This window comes from Nylanderia fulva, unplaced genomic scaffold (genome assembly GCF_048542155.1).
Source record: "Nylanderia fulva isolate GAGA-0341 unplaced genomic scaffold, ASM4854215v1 Scaffold71, whole genome shotgun sequence".
NCBI lineage: Eukaryota > Metazoa > Arthropoda > Insecta > Hymenoptera > Formicidae > Nylanderia > Nylanderia fulva.
In genome coordinates this window covers 93,501-109,392 of record NW_028190819.1, presented here as the reverse complement: position 1 = coordinate 109,392, position 15,892 = coordinate 93,501, and the positions used below count along the sequence as shown (strand labels likewise).

The 15,892-nt window shown below is 30.0% G+C and overlaps 2 protein-coding genes across 3 annotated transcripts in view; one reads left to right on the top strand and one right to left on the bottom strand.

Annotated features, from left to right (window-relative positions):
- The window catches only part of Imp (IGF-II mRNA-binding protein), a 135,235-nt gene that overhangs the window by 74,891 nt on the left and 44,452 nt on the right, over positions 1 to 15,892 (bottom strand). The window lies entirely within an intron of this gene.
- On the top strand, positions 10,034 to 11,887 carry LOC114936013 (uncharacterized). Its single transcript, XM_029308982.2, has 5 exons — positions 10,034 to 10,232; positions 10,500 to 10,601; positions 10,686 to 10,942; positions 11,066 to 11,180; positions 11,663 to 11,887. The coding sequence occupies exons 1-5, from the start codon at positions 10,127 to 10,129 to the stop codon at positions 11,818 to 11,820; spliced, it is 738 nt and encodes a 245-aa protein (XP_029164815.2). The 5' UTR covers positions 10,034 to 10,126; the 3' UTR covers positions 11,821 to 11,887.

Here is a 15,892-nt window from a genome sequence, read left to right as displayed (position 1 = left end):
TTTCTTATAATATCCTTTGTCCCTCTTGGCTCTCTTGCGAGTCTCTGTACCACGTATATGTCTGTACTGTATATTTTATCGATCATCTTGTCCCGATCGACTAATTCCGTTGAATGGCCAATCAATTATCCCCTCGATCAAGCGTGAATCTACGACGGTTCCCCAGAAAATAAGAGTCTTCCGCCGTTTTTGCGAAACTTCTTTACGTTTTAGCTTCACTTTAGAAAATTGCACCGCGAAAAAGCTCCTCGCAGGCGTCCATGAATTATAATATTTCAAGACGGAATTATACGTATGTAATACTAATTTACATTTTTATTAAATACTAAAAATTATTAATAAATTTGTAAAAATTATATTATATTATATATTATAAATTTATACGTATGGCAAATTGCGTCATCGATCGGAATTGAAGGAAATGAAGTAGACTGGTGTCGTGAGTGAAACCTCTTTTTTCGACGTCGCTTACCGGGAAATGCACGTATATCGGCTCCTTTGTTTCCCCCTTGATGGTAATTTGAACACGGTTGGGATAGGTTCAGGTAACATTTAAGGATAATTAATAGTTGCATGGTTCGTAAATGCCGCTATCATGGAACGTGTGTGCGCCCAAGTGCGCGTGGGATCGACAAATGGTTTCCGGGCGCATAAAAATTAATGGACTTCGGGCTGGCCTTCGGCAGAACTCTTCGATTTCGACAGGACCGCTCAAGGCCGATCCGCTCCGGCCAATGTAAATGAAAGGGAAGCGTTCTGCACCGAAACTTTCCGTTTCTAACGTACTTTTTCCATTCAACTATACGCACGTATTTTTTGGTTTTTTTTTTCAATTCGATTGAAAAAATTGTTGTTTCTTCGACAGCAACCAAAATATTTAGTTCGCGCATTTTGATTGGCGGTATAAAATATTTTACTTATGCAAACCATATTTATTATAGAAGAAACAAAATTCAAAAATTCATCAATAAAAAACATTCGACTGAGTTGTATTTTTTCTTTCAATTTTTTTTTTTTACCATTTTTAATTCGTCAATTTTTATGTCGTATCTATTAACTTTGTCAAAAAAGTTGCAAATAAATTGAATAAATACACTGAAAAAACGAGTGAATTTATAAATATTTATTTCAATACTGCCTAATCAATCATATATCGATATTATTAGTTTTATAAATTATTTATTTGGCAATATTGAAATAAATACTTATTTGAGTTCAATAAATTTTTTTTTCAGTGTACAATTGAAAAAATTTGATAAATCTTCAATCATGACTTTTCCACAATAGACTCTATGAATAACTTGTAATTAATACAACAAATTAAAGAATAGCAAGTTTTGAAAAGATACTTAATTTTGATTGTAACATTTTTTTAATATGTCACATAGCTGCTGTATAATATGCTAAAATATAATCAAAATAGCAAGCTTTTTCTTGCAATTTTAGTCGCAACTTTATGAAAAATTTTAATATAAGTTAATTTAATTATATTTTAATATAACTTTTTGTATATATTATGTTTTCATCAAAACAATTTAGTTTGATTGAAATATAATTATAGATAAATTGTTTCTCGAGCACGAGTGATTAAAGGCTCATAATTAAAAAATTCAGAAATTGCAGATCCATTTGTGGAAATTTTCTACAAATTCTGAAAATTTTAATTTAAAACTGTAGCTCAATATTATACTAAATGTGATCTTTTTATACGAATATACTTATTATTTTGTATAATCATTTTTATTAATGCATATAATTCATTAAATCGATACATTCTATGATATGAAATCTAAGAAAGTTTTCAAATTTTAAAATATTTTTATCGTATGGTTTGCTTTCAAACTACCGGGAATCTTTCGAGTATTTTTTGCCGAAAATATCTTTTGTGAAGAAACTCGAAATCCTGGGGCGCTAGAATGTTTCTAAAATTCCTTAAACTATTAAAGTTTTGCATCCTGCGCAGACAATTTGTTTGAATAGTATGCGACATATTTTACGATTAATATCGATAACATTTGCGGTATTATAATTAATTATTTAGCGGATCATCTTGACATCGTGAATACGGAATTCTCGACGTGGAACAAAAGTTTTGCCTTCCGGAAGAGAAGAGCCAGTAATCCCACTCGACATTAAATCGATTAAACTTTCGGAAATTCGATGCCGTCTTAAGATAGTGATTTCGCGATGACGTTAATAATTAGAATTTTAATAACTGGATCGCGGAAGCGATCCAGAAATTGCGGAATGGTTTTAATCCCTGCAAAAGATAGAGGCGAGAGAGACGACCTGGACATTTCGGAGAAGAGGTTGCTCCGGGCGAGCACAAGAGAAATAGCGCGAGAGATGGGAAGAGATAGCGGTTAGAGGGATGAGGGAGAGATAGGAAGCGAGGGAGAAGCTGCGGAGAGAGAGAAAGAGAGAGAGAGAGAGAGAGAGAGAGAGAGAGAGCGGCGTAAGAGCGGCAACAGCCTCCGGAATCAATAGCTACCACGTACCCTTGAAGAATTTTCGCACCGAGAGACCCTGAAGGATGTAGCTTCTCGGGAAACACCTTTATTCAGCCGGCTCTAACAAACCTCGAGAATTCGAGAATCAGTCCTAGTTTTCAGAGCGATTTCACTTTTGACCGACTCAAAGCGGTGAACCTCGCAAGCTTATAATATAATATTATAAAATATTATAATATATATAATATATTATAAAATATATATATATACATATATTAAAATATATTATTAGAATATATATAATATATTGTAATAATATATATTATTATAAAATATAATTAAATATATATATATATATATATATATATTAAGATATATTATTATAATATATATAATATTAAAATAAGTATATTATTATAAAATATTATTTTATTCTTGGCGAAAATTTTCGTTATCTACACTAAAAAAATTACTAAATTAATAAATATTTATTTCAATACTGCCTAATAAATCATTTATTTGAAACAAATATTTTTCATATCAAATCAATATTATTAGTTTCAGATAAATGATTTATTTATTTGGCAGTATTGAAATAAATACTTATTCGAATTCAATAAATTTTTTTTTAGAGTATCTACACTTTTAAACTTTAAGAATTCCTCACCTTCAAGGTCTTCGGACATTAAATAAATAATATTCTTTTTACTTGCGCAGTAAAATTTGTTCTAGAAAATACTTTGTGTACTTTTCATCGCTTTAATGACATCGTAATTATTTTTTATCTAACTATTTTCGTATTATTTTTCTGGACAGGAATGGGATGTGCAAGAGAGGTGGAGGAAGGAAAAGATAAGTCGAGTGAGAGAGAAAGGGAAATCACTCACCTCCATCTGTTGCCGACCTGGTCGACTGGAGATTCTGGTAGGGCGGTGCCGCTACCCCTGCAAGAAAAGACATTCTATAGGATACGAAGGGATGAGGGATGAGGTAAGAACGAAGGATGAGATTAATCGCGTTTTCCGCGATATTTTTCTTATTGCTTCACGCATAGATACCCTTTTTATCGCGAGGACATAAACCTATATTTATATGAATGGCAATTAAAAATGTGGACAAAGCACAGTCATAAATAAATCTATTGGCGAAAAAAACGTCCACCGCGATAAGAGAGGCGCTACTGAAGCAAAACAAATATGAGCGCCGCGAATATACAACAATTTTAAGTGTAAAAATGAATTTTGTATTACACGTGCAGGCAAAGTGGCACTTTGTGTGCGTGTTTTCTGCGCGGAAAGCGGCCGATTTCCCATGCCGCCATCTAGCGGCGACGCGGTGATTGAATAAGCCGTATTCAAAGCCATTGCCTACGGCTGAGCCGCGTTCAAAGTCATTGTCCACGGCTGAAACCGTAGGCAATGTATTGAACACGGCTATTTCCGCACCGTGCCGCCGCAAGATGGCGGCGTGCGATCGGCCACCTCGCGTACAGAAAACGCGCACAAAGCCACTTTGCCTGCACTTGTAATACAAAATAGTATGTGTATCACGTGCGGATTGACATTTGTTCACTCGCCTTCGGCTCGTGCGTCCATCCCCCGCACTCGTGACCAATTGACAACTTTCCACACTTGATACACAATATATTATTTCTCATGAAAAAGATGTCATTGCGGCTAGACACACTCTGTGATTATACAAAAGCTATACGCCTTCATCAAGGAATATGATCGAAGGCCAGAATGTTATAAATTCCGGCATAATTATTATTCATTACGTGCGGTGTAATTATGAAAAGTCAAGAAAAAATAGACATATATTCCTTATGTCAACAAATAAGTGCCTTGACATCAGAATCTCATGTGATCATTGGAACATTATTAATTAATTTTTCAAATAATAATAAGATAATATTAGATATTCGCGGGGGCCATTTATAATAGTTCACGCGACCACCGCTAGTGCCGCATTGATTTTTAAACCCAGAATAGCACATAAATATGGTATTCATATAAATATATTTTATATCAATTTATATAAATATGATAATAATTTTTGGAAGATTTTTATGTTTCAATCATCACTTCAGGTAAGTAATGAATAAGAAATAATTTATTTTAAGGGGTTATTGGTGCGAATCACGCACAACAATATACAGATGCGTATAGATAAATATACGCAAATGTTATGAATATAGCATTAATTAAGAATTATAAATTTTCTTACCCTCCCTCGATTCTGTGAGATAATTTTCATCAAATGCATACAATATACGTAATTAATATTAATTCAGTAAAATAAATAAAAAAACGATAAGAGGCTGCGATGACAGAACTTAACTGATAGGGAAAAAACCCTTCGGTTGCTCCTTAAATTAACTAAACCTCTCGCGATATGCATATATTAATCGCGGCGGCGGTAGCAAGAAAAAAGGGGGAGAAAAAAGAGGAAAAAAAAAACGAGAAAATTAATAATAACCACGTCTGTTAGAGATTCGTATCTTTGGCCGGGTCGTTCGGCCAGGTGCAACCATCATTACATTGTCGTCTCTTCCGTGATCCGTGCATATTCTCCGGGTCTCTCCTCCACCCGACGTCCTTTTACGCTGGTCACGGCAATTAAAAGGTATCGCCGTTAAAATCGCCCTCGCGTAGCACGCGCACGCGCGAATCCGCCCGTGCGAGATTCCGATTCTCCAGGAGGTAGTCTAGTAAAATTAGACTTCATAAAAATTAGGAGCAAGCTCAATTTTTGTGGAGACCTTTATTTCGATGTTCTAATGAAATCCTGAAAAATACTTTTAATTTTATCGATCCAGAACGTTTTTTTATGGAGGATATATTTTAGTTTTTTGCCATTATCTCGAAAACTATCAATTTTTCGAGAAAAATAGTTATCATTAAAATTGTAGCTCATAAAATTCTCTACAGAAAAGGTCATTATACTTTTTTTCGTGGAATTAACCGTTTTGAAGATATAGAGTGAAAAAAACGCGGTGGTGTGGAAAGGAGTATATACGTATTTTTTACGAACTATAGACATTGCAACTTTACTGTTTTACTAAAAACGATTAGTATAACTTTTTTTATAGAGAATTTTGTGAGCTACAATTTTGATAATAACTATTTTTCTCGAAAAAATGATAGTTTTCGAGATAATGGCAAAAAACTAAAATTTATCCTCCATAAAAAATGCCCTGGATGAAGTTAAGAGTACTTTTCAGAATTTCATTAGAACATTGAAATAAAGGTCGTCACAAAAATTCAGCTGGTTCCTAAGTTTTATGAAGTTTTCAAGTCTAATTTTATTGGACTAGAGGGAAGTTTGATCTCGCGAGCGCGAGTGCGAAACAGAATTTGTTTTCATATCAAGAATTATCTCAATTTTAATACACTGAAAACAATTAATAAATATTTATTTCAATACGCTTAATAAATCATTTATTTGAAAATTGTTGGTTTCAAGTAAATGATTTTATTAAGCAGTATTAAAATAAATATTTATTCAAATTCAATAAATTTTTTTCAGTATATAAATAAAAAAAAAATTATAGAGATTCAAGCATTATTTCTATTGTAGATACTTTCGTTAGATTAATTATTAGAAAGTAATGAAGAATTTATAATGATGAAAATTACGACGAAATTTATGAAGAAATAAATTCTTTAATCATCCATAATTATCTCTCATAATTAAGAGCATTTTCTTAATTTTAATTAATAATATAATTAATTATTTCTCATAATTAAGAGCATTTTCTTAATTTTAATTAATATAATTAATTAACTCTTGTAATTAAGAGAATAATTATGTCTCGGTGCAAAAATATTGCAGTCGAGATGCAATTGTCATTATATGACACAACATTTCGATCTTCCATGACAGGACGGATCTAATAAATTCACGGAGCAATTAAATCCGAGAAATCGCAAATCGCATCTTCGAAACGATTTTTACGATCGCGTCAAAGTGCTACCGAAGAACGGTTTAAATTAGGGAACAAGAAAGGAAGGAGGAGGGACGCGTAACAATTATTGCACGTCAGCGTGCCTTTATTTCGGAATAATTAAGCGAGGCCCTTTTACACCTGCGGACTATATCCATGAAATCCGGTATCCACCCGTGACCGGACACAGGGGCCCGATTCGGGGGCCCGATAAGAGATCGATAAGCGGAGGGTAACCGCCTCCGCTTCTTCTCGGTAGGAAAAGGCGGAAGAAGAAAAACGACCGACGTCACGACATCGTGCGGCGCATTATGCAACGTGGCGAATCTGTAATTAAGATTTTCGCCGGCGCGGCGCTTCCCGATCTTTCTCTCGGAGAGAGGGAAGGCACACGCACGCGCTCTTATTAATTATTAATAAAGAGAATTACGCGTGGTCATCGCCCAGGTATTTCCAAACAAAAAATATTTTAAACGTGTAAGACGGCTGGCGCGACAACAAAGCCTGCAGTGAATCTGTCAAAAAGAAAAAATATCCGCCTACTCGCATAATATTTTAAGATCAAATAATTCTACTTAAAAAAAAAAAAAAAAAACAAACGCTTATTATGCAAATAAAAATAATTGTCAGAAAGTTTTTTGACGAAGAAGGAAGAAAAGCAAATTAGGTTTTTTCTGATTTTAATAATAGGTTTTTAGTATATAATCATGTATTTTTAATATGAACACTGAAAAAATTATTAAATTAATAAATATTTATTTCAATACTGTATTATAAATTTTTAAATTATCAACTAATTTTTTTTACATCAAATCAATGTACTATTAGTTTTCAATAAATGATTTATAACGCAGTGTTGAAATAAATATTTATTAGAATTCAATAAATTTTTGTTTCAGTGTAGGTATATAAGTCATAACAATTTTTTAATTACTAATTATGATAATCTAACATAAAAATTAACAACAAAAATTTACAATTATAAACCAACAACAAATTGCAATAACGAGAATTGACTGAATATTTTTTGTTTGATAAAAAAGTTTTGATTTATTCTGATTGCATTAAAAAAAATTTAATAAAAAATAATTATTAAATAATAATTATTAAAATTTAATAAAGAATAGATTTAACACAAAGGTTATCTGATAATATAGTAACTTTATTTTTGCGATATTATACAAATATTTCGTTCCATACGTTCAAATAAATCATTTATTTGAAACAAATAAATATTTATTTGATATGAAAAATATTTATTTGATATAAGAAAATCCTTGTTAAAACAAATAAATATTTGTTTCAAATAAATGATTCATTTAAACGTATTGAACTAAATATTTGTTAATTCAACAAACTTTTTTTTTAGCGTACACATTTTTAAATTAAATTTGAAATTGTAAAAATTTTTACTTTGCAACGTAATTTTATTCACTTTGCGGGGAATTATCCATTAAATCTATTAAATTCAATAAAAAAAATATTTGGTCTTCTTTCACATTTGCATCGGATTCAATGAGTTGGCGCGACGATGCACCCCGTTTACGTTTTAACTGCGGCTATTAATGCAAAATTGCAGTCTCGTCTGCGCTCCAGGCTCGTTATATTACGAGGGCAAAAGAGAATCATTAAGCAACGAGGCTTGAGCACGAATCTTCAAACCCCGTTTCATGCTTACTTCTTGGGGTCTCGCTCACGATAATCGCGTTTTCGCCGCGTTACTTAAGAGCGCAAATTACATTACGCCCCGCAGCATCCAATCGGCAATACGGATCGAAACTGCCGGAGTTACGTTTAAAGTTTAAAGGTGTCTTCACATTAAAATTTTCATTTTTACTTCGCATCATCGCGATGATGTCAATCCATTTCTAATATCAAATTATCCCAGTGTTTTTTCAAATAAATGAACATATATTTGGTAATAATATATATGTGCTTAATTAATTTTAATAAAAATTAAATATATTTAATTATATATATATATATATATATATATATATTATTATATATATATAATATATATAAATATATATAATATATGTATATATATATATAAAATATATAAAATATATTTATAATATATAATATAGATAAATATATATCATATATACTTATATATATATATATATATATATATATAAATATATATCATATATACTTATATATACTTATATATATATATACATATATACACATATACATATAATATATACATATATACATATATACATATATACATATATACATATATACATATATATGTATGTATATATGATATATATTTATATATATTTTATATATTATATATGTATATATATATATATTAATATATATATTTATTTATATCAATATAAATAAATTTATTTATATATGTGATATAATAAAAGGCCAACTTAACGAGCTTATATGCTATTAATTGAAAAATTTGTTTATTAATTTACTTCATACTATACAAAAGTTCAGATAAACGTTTCGACTGTACGACAGTCTTTTTCAATATTCTAATAATATGTTAAAAAAATTAATTTAGTCATTTCGACATCATAAATAAATACAACAATTATAAGATTATATGACGAACGCAGTACAAATTCATTTTTGTTGGCATGAGTTCGAGCGTCAGATGCTGTTATATTATGTAACCATTTTTTGTCAACGAACATACCACTTTTTTAAAAAATTATTTCTTTTTACTTAACATAGTCACAATGTGTACTTTTTTAAAAAACAAGAGACAGATATCGATTTAAAAAACAAATCGATATCTGTCTCTTGTTTTTTAAAAAAGTACACATTGTGACTATGTTAAGTAAAAAGAAATAATTTTTTAAAAAAGTGTTATGTTCGTTGACAAAAAATGGTTACATAATATAACAGCATCTGACGCTCTAACTCATGCCAACAAAAATGAATTTGTACTGCGTTCGTCATATAATCTTATAATTGTTGTATTTATTTATTATGTCGAAATGACTAAATTAATTTTTTTAACATATTATTAGGATATTGAAAAAGACTGTCGTACAGTCGAAACGTTTATCTGAACTTTTGTATAGTATGAAGTAAATTAATAAACAAATTTTTCAATTAATAGCATATAAGCTCGTTAAGTTGGCCTTTTATTATATCACATATTTTAATTGTATACGAGCCGAAGTTTAATTTATAAAATATATAAATTTATTTATATTTATATTAATTATATTTAATCTCGGTACATCGAGAGCTAAAAATAAAATTTCCACAGCTGAGCAAAGATGGATTTCAGGCGTTCTAAATTTATATTCAAGTCGCTTGTTTGTCAACAAGTATCGTAGACCGATATCTGACCAAGACAAAAAGCAATTACGGTTTGGTCATAAAATATGCCATTAAGAGCAACAGCTAATATTCGCGATGCGAAGATAACGCGCGATTTATCCCAGAGGTTTATCTTCGTTTACAGCGTAAAATGAGTCGAACGTCGCGTTTGCATACGTATCCCACCTCGGGATCATCGTCAATCTAAATCGCAATCTTGACCCGATCAATTATGCGCATAATTGATCGATTCATTAAGGGTGCGTTCCGTTATGCACTGCAAGTACTGGCAGTACTACCAATAGCGTTCCGATATAGATAGCAGTGCACTGCGAAAGTACTATCATTAGTATATGACGTCATTAATTTTGACGTTATTTCCTGTTGCGATTACTGCAACCGGCGAGGTAAAGCACTCGCAGTAATCAAGATGGCTACCTCCATATGTACGGTGGAACTAACCTTAATAGATGCTGAAACTAACAAAACTTATAACGTTGTAGTGAATGAAGCAGACGCAGAACGAGCCAAAAATGGTAATTTTGCATTTCTATATTTAAATTTTTTATGTATAATAATTGTTTGTAATGTATGTTCTTATAGTAAGTACGTATAATTATTACAAGATAATCATTAAATTCGTGAATTTCACTTTGCATTCTACTTTAATTTCCTTGAAATTTTAATTTACTAAATTAAATTTATATATTTTTAACATAGTTTTTTTTCTTAAATTAGATATTGTAATATAATTCATAAATTTATAAAATCTTTTATGCTTTATCTTAATATTTATGTCATAGATACAATGTTTGCAACTACGTTGTTGGAGAATGCAAAACAATGCCAACAAATTTATAACGTACCTGATGATAATAATAAGGAAAATAAGAAATCTAGTCAAGGTATGTTCCAAATAGCATTTATTTGAGATAATTATATACTAGGATCTAGTGTAAAATATCAGTAATGTTTTCTGTAATATTCAGAACAGCATAATTGGACGAAGCAAGAGATGATGCTATTGTTAGATATATATACATCTAAAGAGAAAGATTTTCACAGTGGTAAGAATACAGTGAAGCATTGTTGGGAGTCAGTTGCTAATGAAATGCAGAAAATGGGACATGATATTAGTGGACAGAAATGTTGTATAAAATTTCAAGCGATGAAAAGGACTTACAAATCCATAAAAGATCACAACAAGAAATCAGGAAATAATACAAAAAAATGGGAATATTTTGAGGTAACTTTTTTAACTCTTATCTTGCATAATTTTATATCAAACAAAGATCTTATCTATATTTATATATATATACATATATATATATATAGATTTTTGTATAAATGATTTGTATATATATTTCAGCTTATGGATAAAATATTTAGTGAAAAACCATGGGTTGAACCATTAGCAGTTGCTGGTACAAGTTGTAATACTGACAGTGAAAATTCCTCTACAGAAGAAATTCGTGAACAATTAAGTAATAAAATAATATAGTCAGAAATAAATATTTTTATCGGCTCTCAATATAAAGAATATAAGTATGCTGCCTTCTAAGCCGGGCAATAGAGCCAAGGAAACGAAACGAAAAATTAATTAAACGGAACTGTATCTCAATTTGAGATCCCAAAGTTCCACATATAAATTAATTTCGAAACTTACATATGGAGAAATAAGCGAGAAAAATATAGGTCCGAAAAGTCGCTGAAGCGGGAATCGAACCCGCGTCTTTCACTTTCCGGGCGACTGCTCTTACCAACTAAGCTATTCAGACCCTTTCGATCCCATATTTTTCATTTGCCTTTTAAGTAGATGTTAGTAAATACCGCCGTGATTAGCCCAGGCGTGAATAAACTCAGAAATAAATATATTATAGTTTGTTGAAAATAATATAGTTTGTTCATTATAAATACATTTGTAATATTAATCTAACTTATAAAAATATATTTTATCTTTCCAAAGCGGCAGCAAGAAAAAGAAAATTAAATATAGACAAATATTTAGAAGAAATGTTAGAAGAGAAAAGATTGAAACGTGAAGCAGATAATAAAAAACACACAGAAAAGATGAAACAACTTGATGATATAAAAAGCTTATTAAAAAAGCTAATTGACAAATAGTTTTATATATGTTTAATTTTTTATTTTTAGGGCTCCGACACAATAAAAGGAATTTCTTGTTCTTTATGCAGGATTCACACAGCATAAAAATTAAATTTTCTGATTGGACATCGGACGTCGTACGTCGAATATCGGACGCTGTGTGAATCCTGCATTATTCCTTTCATTGTATTTAAGCTCTTATATTTTTGTTTATTAATGAATATGTTTAATGAATGTTGTTTTTTATGTTTATAGATGTTAGGGCCATTCCTACTGTGGAATGATCCCTATGTTAACAAATTTTGTTTAAATTTTGTTTAAATTTTATTTTGTTTTTTTAGTTTATTTGTACTTAATTTTTATTTAAAACATTATTAAAAATTAATGTTAAAAAGAATAAAAGATGAAACAGAAAATGAAAATGAAACTTTATGTAACTTTATGAAACTTTCTGTGATAGAATAAGACCTAAAAGACTGTTTTTCATAGTTTAAGTAATTTTAGGTATAAATTAATAAAAAAATAAGACAAATAAAATAGTTTTTATTTATTAATGGTATACAAATGGTATAAAGATTATAAATAAAGTATACATTCTTAAAAATATATATAATGTATTTTATATGTATATGTATTATACAAATAGTTGACGATTTAGAAGTGTTTGGGCGATAAAATCTCTTTTTTGTATGCCTTCTTCTTTAGTTGCACTATCGATAATTTCATGATTTTCATTTTGTCCATCATTAACAATTATAGGTATATCTATTATATCATTATGTAATAAACATATATTATGTAAAATGCAACAAGTTACTATATATTTTGGTATTAAGTCAGTCCTAGTCATTGGTAAAGTATCGAGAATACTTCTAAATCTTCCTTTTAATAATCCCAATGACCTTTCTACAATCATTCGTGAAGAAGAATGTATTTTATTATAATTTGTTTGAGTTTCTGTCAAATGCCCATTATCTCGAAAAGGTATCATAATGTATTTTTGTATTCCATATGCAGAATCCCCCAATAAGTGACTATTTTCAGGAAAATTTTCTTCTGTGCACATATTCTGAAATCCTGATAGTCTGAAGACTCTCATATCATGTACGGACCCAACTTGTCCAGCATAACAGTGAATAAATTTTAGACTTGAATCACATATAACCTAAAAAATATTTATTTATAATAATATTAAGTTTATCCAATTCACACACACACACACACACACACACACTTTTATGTACCTGTAATTGTATTGAATGATATCCTTTTCTATTTATATAACATTCGGGGTTCTTTTTTGGTGCTGCTATTTTTATATGAGTACCATCAATTGCACCTAATACTTTTGGGAACCCATATCTATTTTTTATTGTTGTCCATGTAGCTGTGACTTCTTCCAGGGATGGCCATTTTATAAATGTATGCAAATGGTAGTATAAAGCATTGACTACTTTCATAACACTTCTCCAAGCTGTTGCTCTTCCAATACCAAATCGATCACTTACACATCTATTACAAAAATATTCTAGGTCAGATTTTTTTAACATTGTAATTATATACTTAAAGAAAAAAATAAACTAGATAGAAAAATTTTATATATAAAATTATGAAATATTTACCTGTATGAATTGGGTGTGGCCATCATCCAAATAGCTATTAATAATTGCTTCTCAGGTGTTATTGGATGACGCCCGAATTTTTCTGAGTGTTTCTGAAGATGAGGAGTTAATAATTCCAACACAAATATAAATGTTGCCCGTTTCATCCTGTACAAAGTACATGGCTTTTTATAATTTCTGATATGTAATATTTTATATTTTTGTATTTTTGTTTAATACCTTACCGAAAATGGGTTTTAAATTCCATATCTGAATATAATGATACAATATTTTTAACGTAATTTTTACATTTTATTCTAGGTATTTTAATTTGTCGTCTCATTTCATTTATTAATTCCATTTCCAAATCGCTTTCACTTGATGACTCACTCGAATCATATATATTCTCGATTAAATTATATGTAATTAATGCAATAACGGTATTATCCATTTCACCAATTTTTCACTCGATGATTATTAGCGAAAAAGGTTAGTTACAAGTCTGCTGAAAGCGTACTGTAGTGCGTTCCGTTTTACTATTTGGCAGTAGCTTCAAAGTGCACAAAATTAAAAAGGAACGCTGTCAACAGTACACTTGCATGACGTCATAGTGCCAGTACGTGCAGTGCATAACGGAACGCACCCTAAACGTCACAGATGTCGTTCGCCGACACCGTGACGTGTGTGAACGCAGCTGCAGCTCTCCTCTCTGCATCGGAAGAGGACTCTCCTCTCCAACGAGTCCCTCGAGGCTCGTATAGGAAGATATACTCTGAGCAAACACATCGAAAGCGGATATCCTTTACCGGGCGGACCTCCGCACGTGCATCGCAATTTATATTGCGTTTTATACCGTCGTTGCACTTTGCGCAAATCTGAGGCACTTTTAATGAACAAAAATTAATGGCAAATATAAGAGCAATAATTTAAACTTTAATCGATTAAATCTCTACATATTATTCCTAAATATATCTAATTATTCGTAAATATAGCTAATATCAATAAATATATCTAAATATATCGTAAATATATCTAATAATAAGAAAGAGAAATTTTATTTTAATTTTATATATAGAGGGTGTACCTAAATAAGTACGAAACATTTTAGATGATTCTTTGTCGAAAATTAATAAGGGAGGTTTCTTATATAAATGTATACTTTGCTAAAGAGGGAGGTAAAAGTCAAGTTTTTATTTTTTAAAAAAGTATTAACAAATATTCTTTTTATTAGTGGAAAATATCCATCAAGTTTCATTTTTTTAATTTGTCTGAAATCAAAATTTAATTTTGAGAAACCCTCCTTAATTTTCGAGAAAGAATCAACTTCTAAAATTTTTCGCATTTGTATAATTGTATAAATAAATTAAAGAGTACACTTAAAGGTTATTATGCACATATGCAGATATTTAAATGCTATCTGATTATAGATTAATTAAAATTTAAAATGTAATCCTCTATAATCTTAATAGTTTCGAATTTTTATTTATATAATTTTATATATAAATTAATGAATTCATTTAATAAATATAAATATATAAATATAAAAATATATAAATATAAATATAAAAAATAATTTCATAGTGCGAGAAATTTAAAGATGCAAAGAAGAGAACTGAATAATTAGTAGTGAAGATAAAAAATAAATTACGAACAAAAAAAAAATCGGAAATGTCGCGAATGAGATTAGAATAAGGAACTACCAAAGTAGTTTGGAGAGAAATTTGCACCTGATGAAAAAGAGGAAAAATCCGCAGGGGAACCGGCTGCGTCTATTCGGCGCAACAAGTGCATGTAGGATGCACTTAGAGCTCAGCCGGAGGAGGGACGGGGAAAAGTGAATTCAAAGGGGTGGAGAAGAGAGAATAAGCGGCGGAATAAAATGCACGAGGCGAGGGAGGGGGAGGGAGGGGTTCCAGCAGGCGGGAAAGGGCACGAGGTCGGCACGCGCCGAGTGCAACGATTCGCTCCGCGCGAAAGAGGGAGAAGAAAGAGCGAAAAAGGAAGAAAAAGGGAGAAATCGACCGAGAATCCTCCTCTCGCGTCCTTTTTGTTTTTTCGCAAACGTGTTCGCGCGTCGAATTTATGGGCGTATATATATATAAAATATGTAATATATAAAATATAATATATAATATATAATATATAAAATATATATAAATATATAAATATATATAAATATATTATATATATATATAGTATATGATATATATTTATATATAATTTGTATATTACATATACATATATTATATATATTTATATATATAATATATAAATATATAAATATATAAATATATAAATATATAAATATATAAATATATAAATATATAAATATATAAATATATAAATATATAAATATATAAATATATAAATATATAAATATATAAATATAAATATAAAAAATAATTTCATAGTGCGAGAAATTTAAAGGTGCAAGGAATATATATATATATAGTGCAGTTTGAGTGCAGGTAGGTAAAGTGCATCCGGGG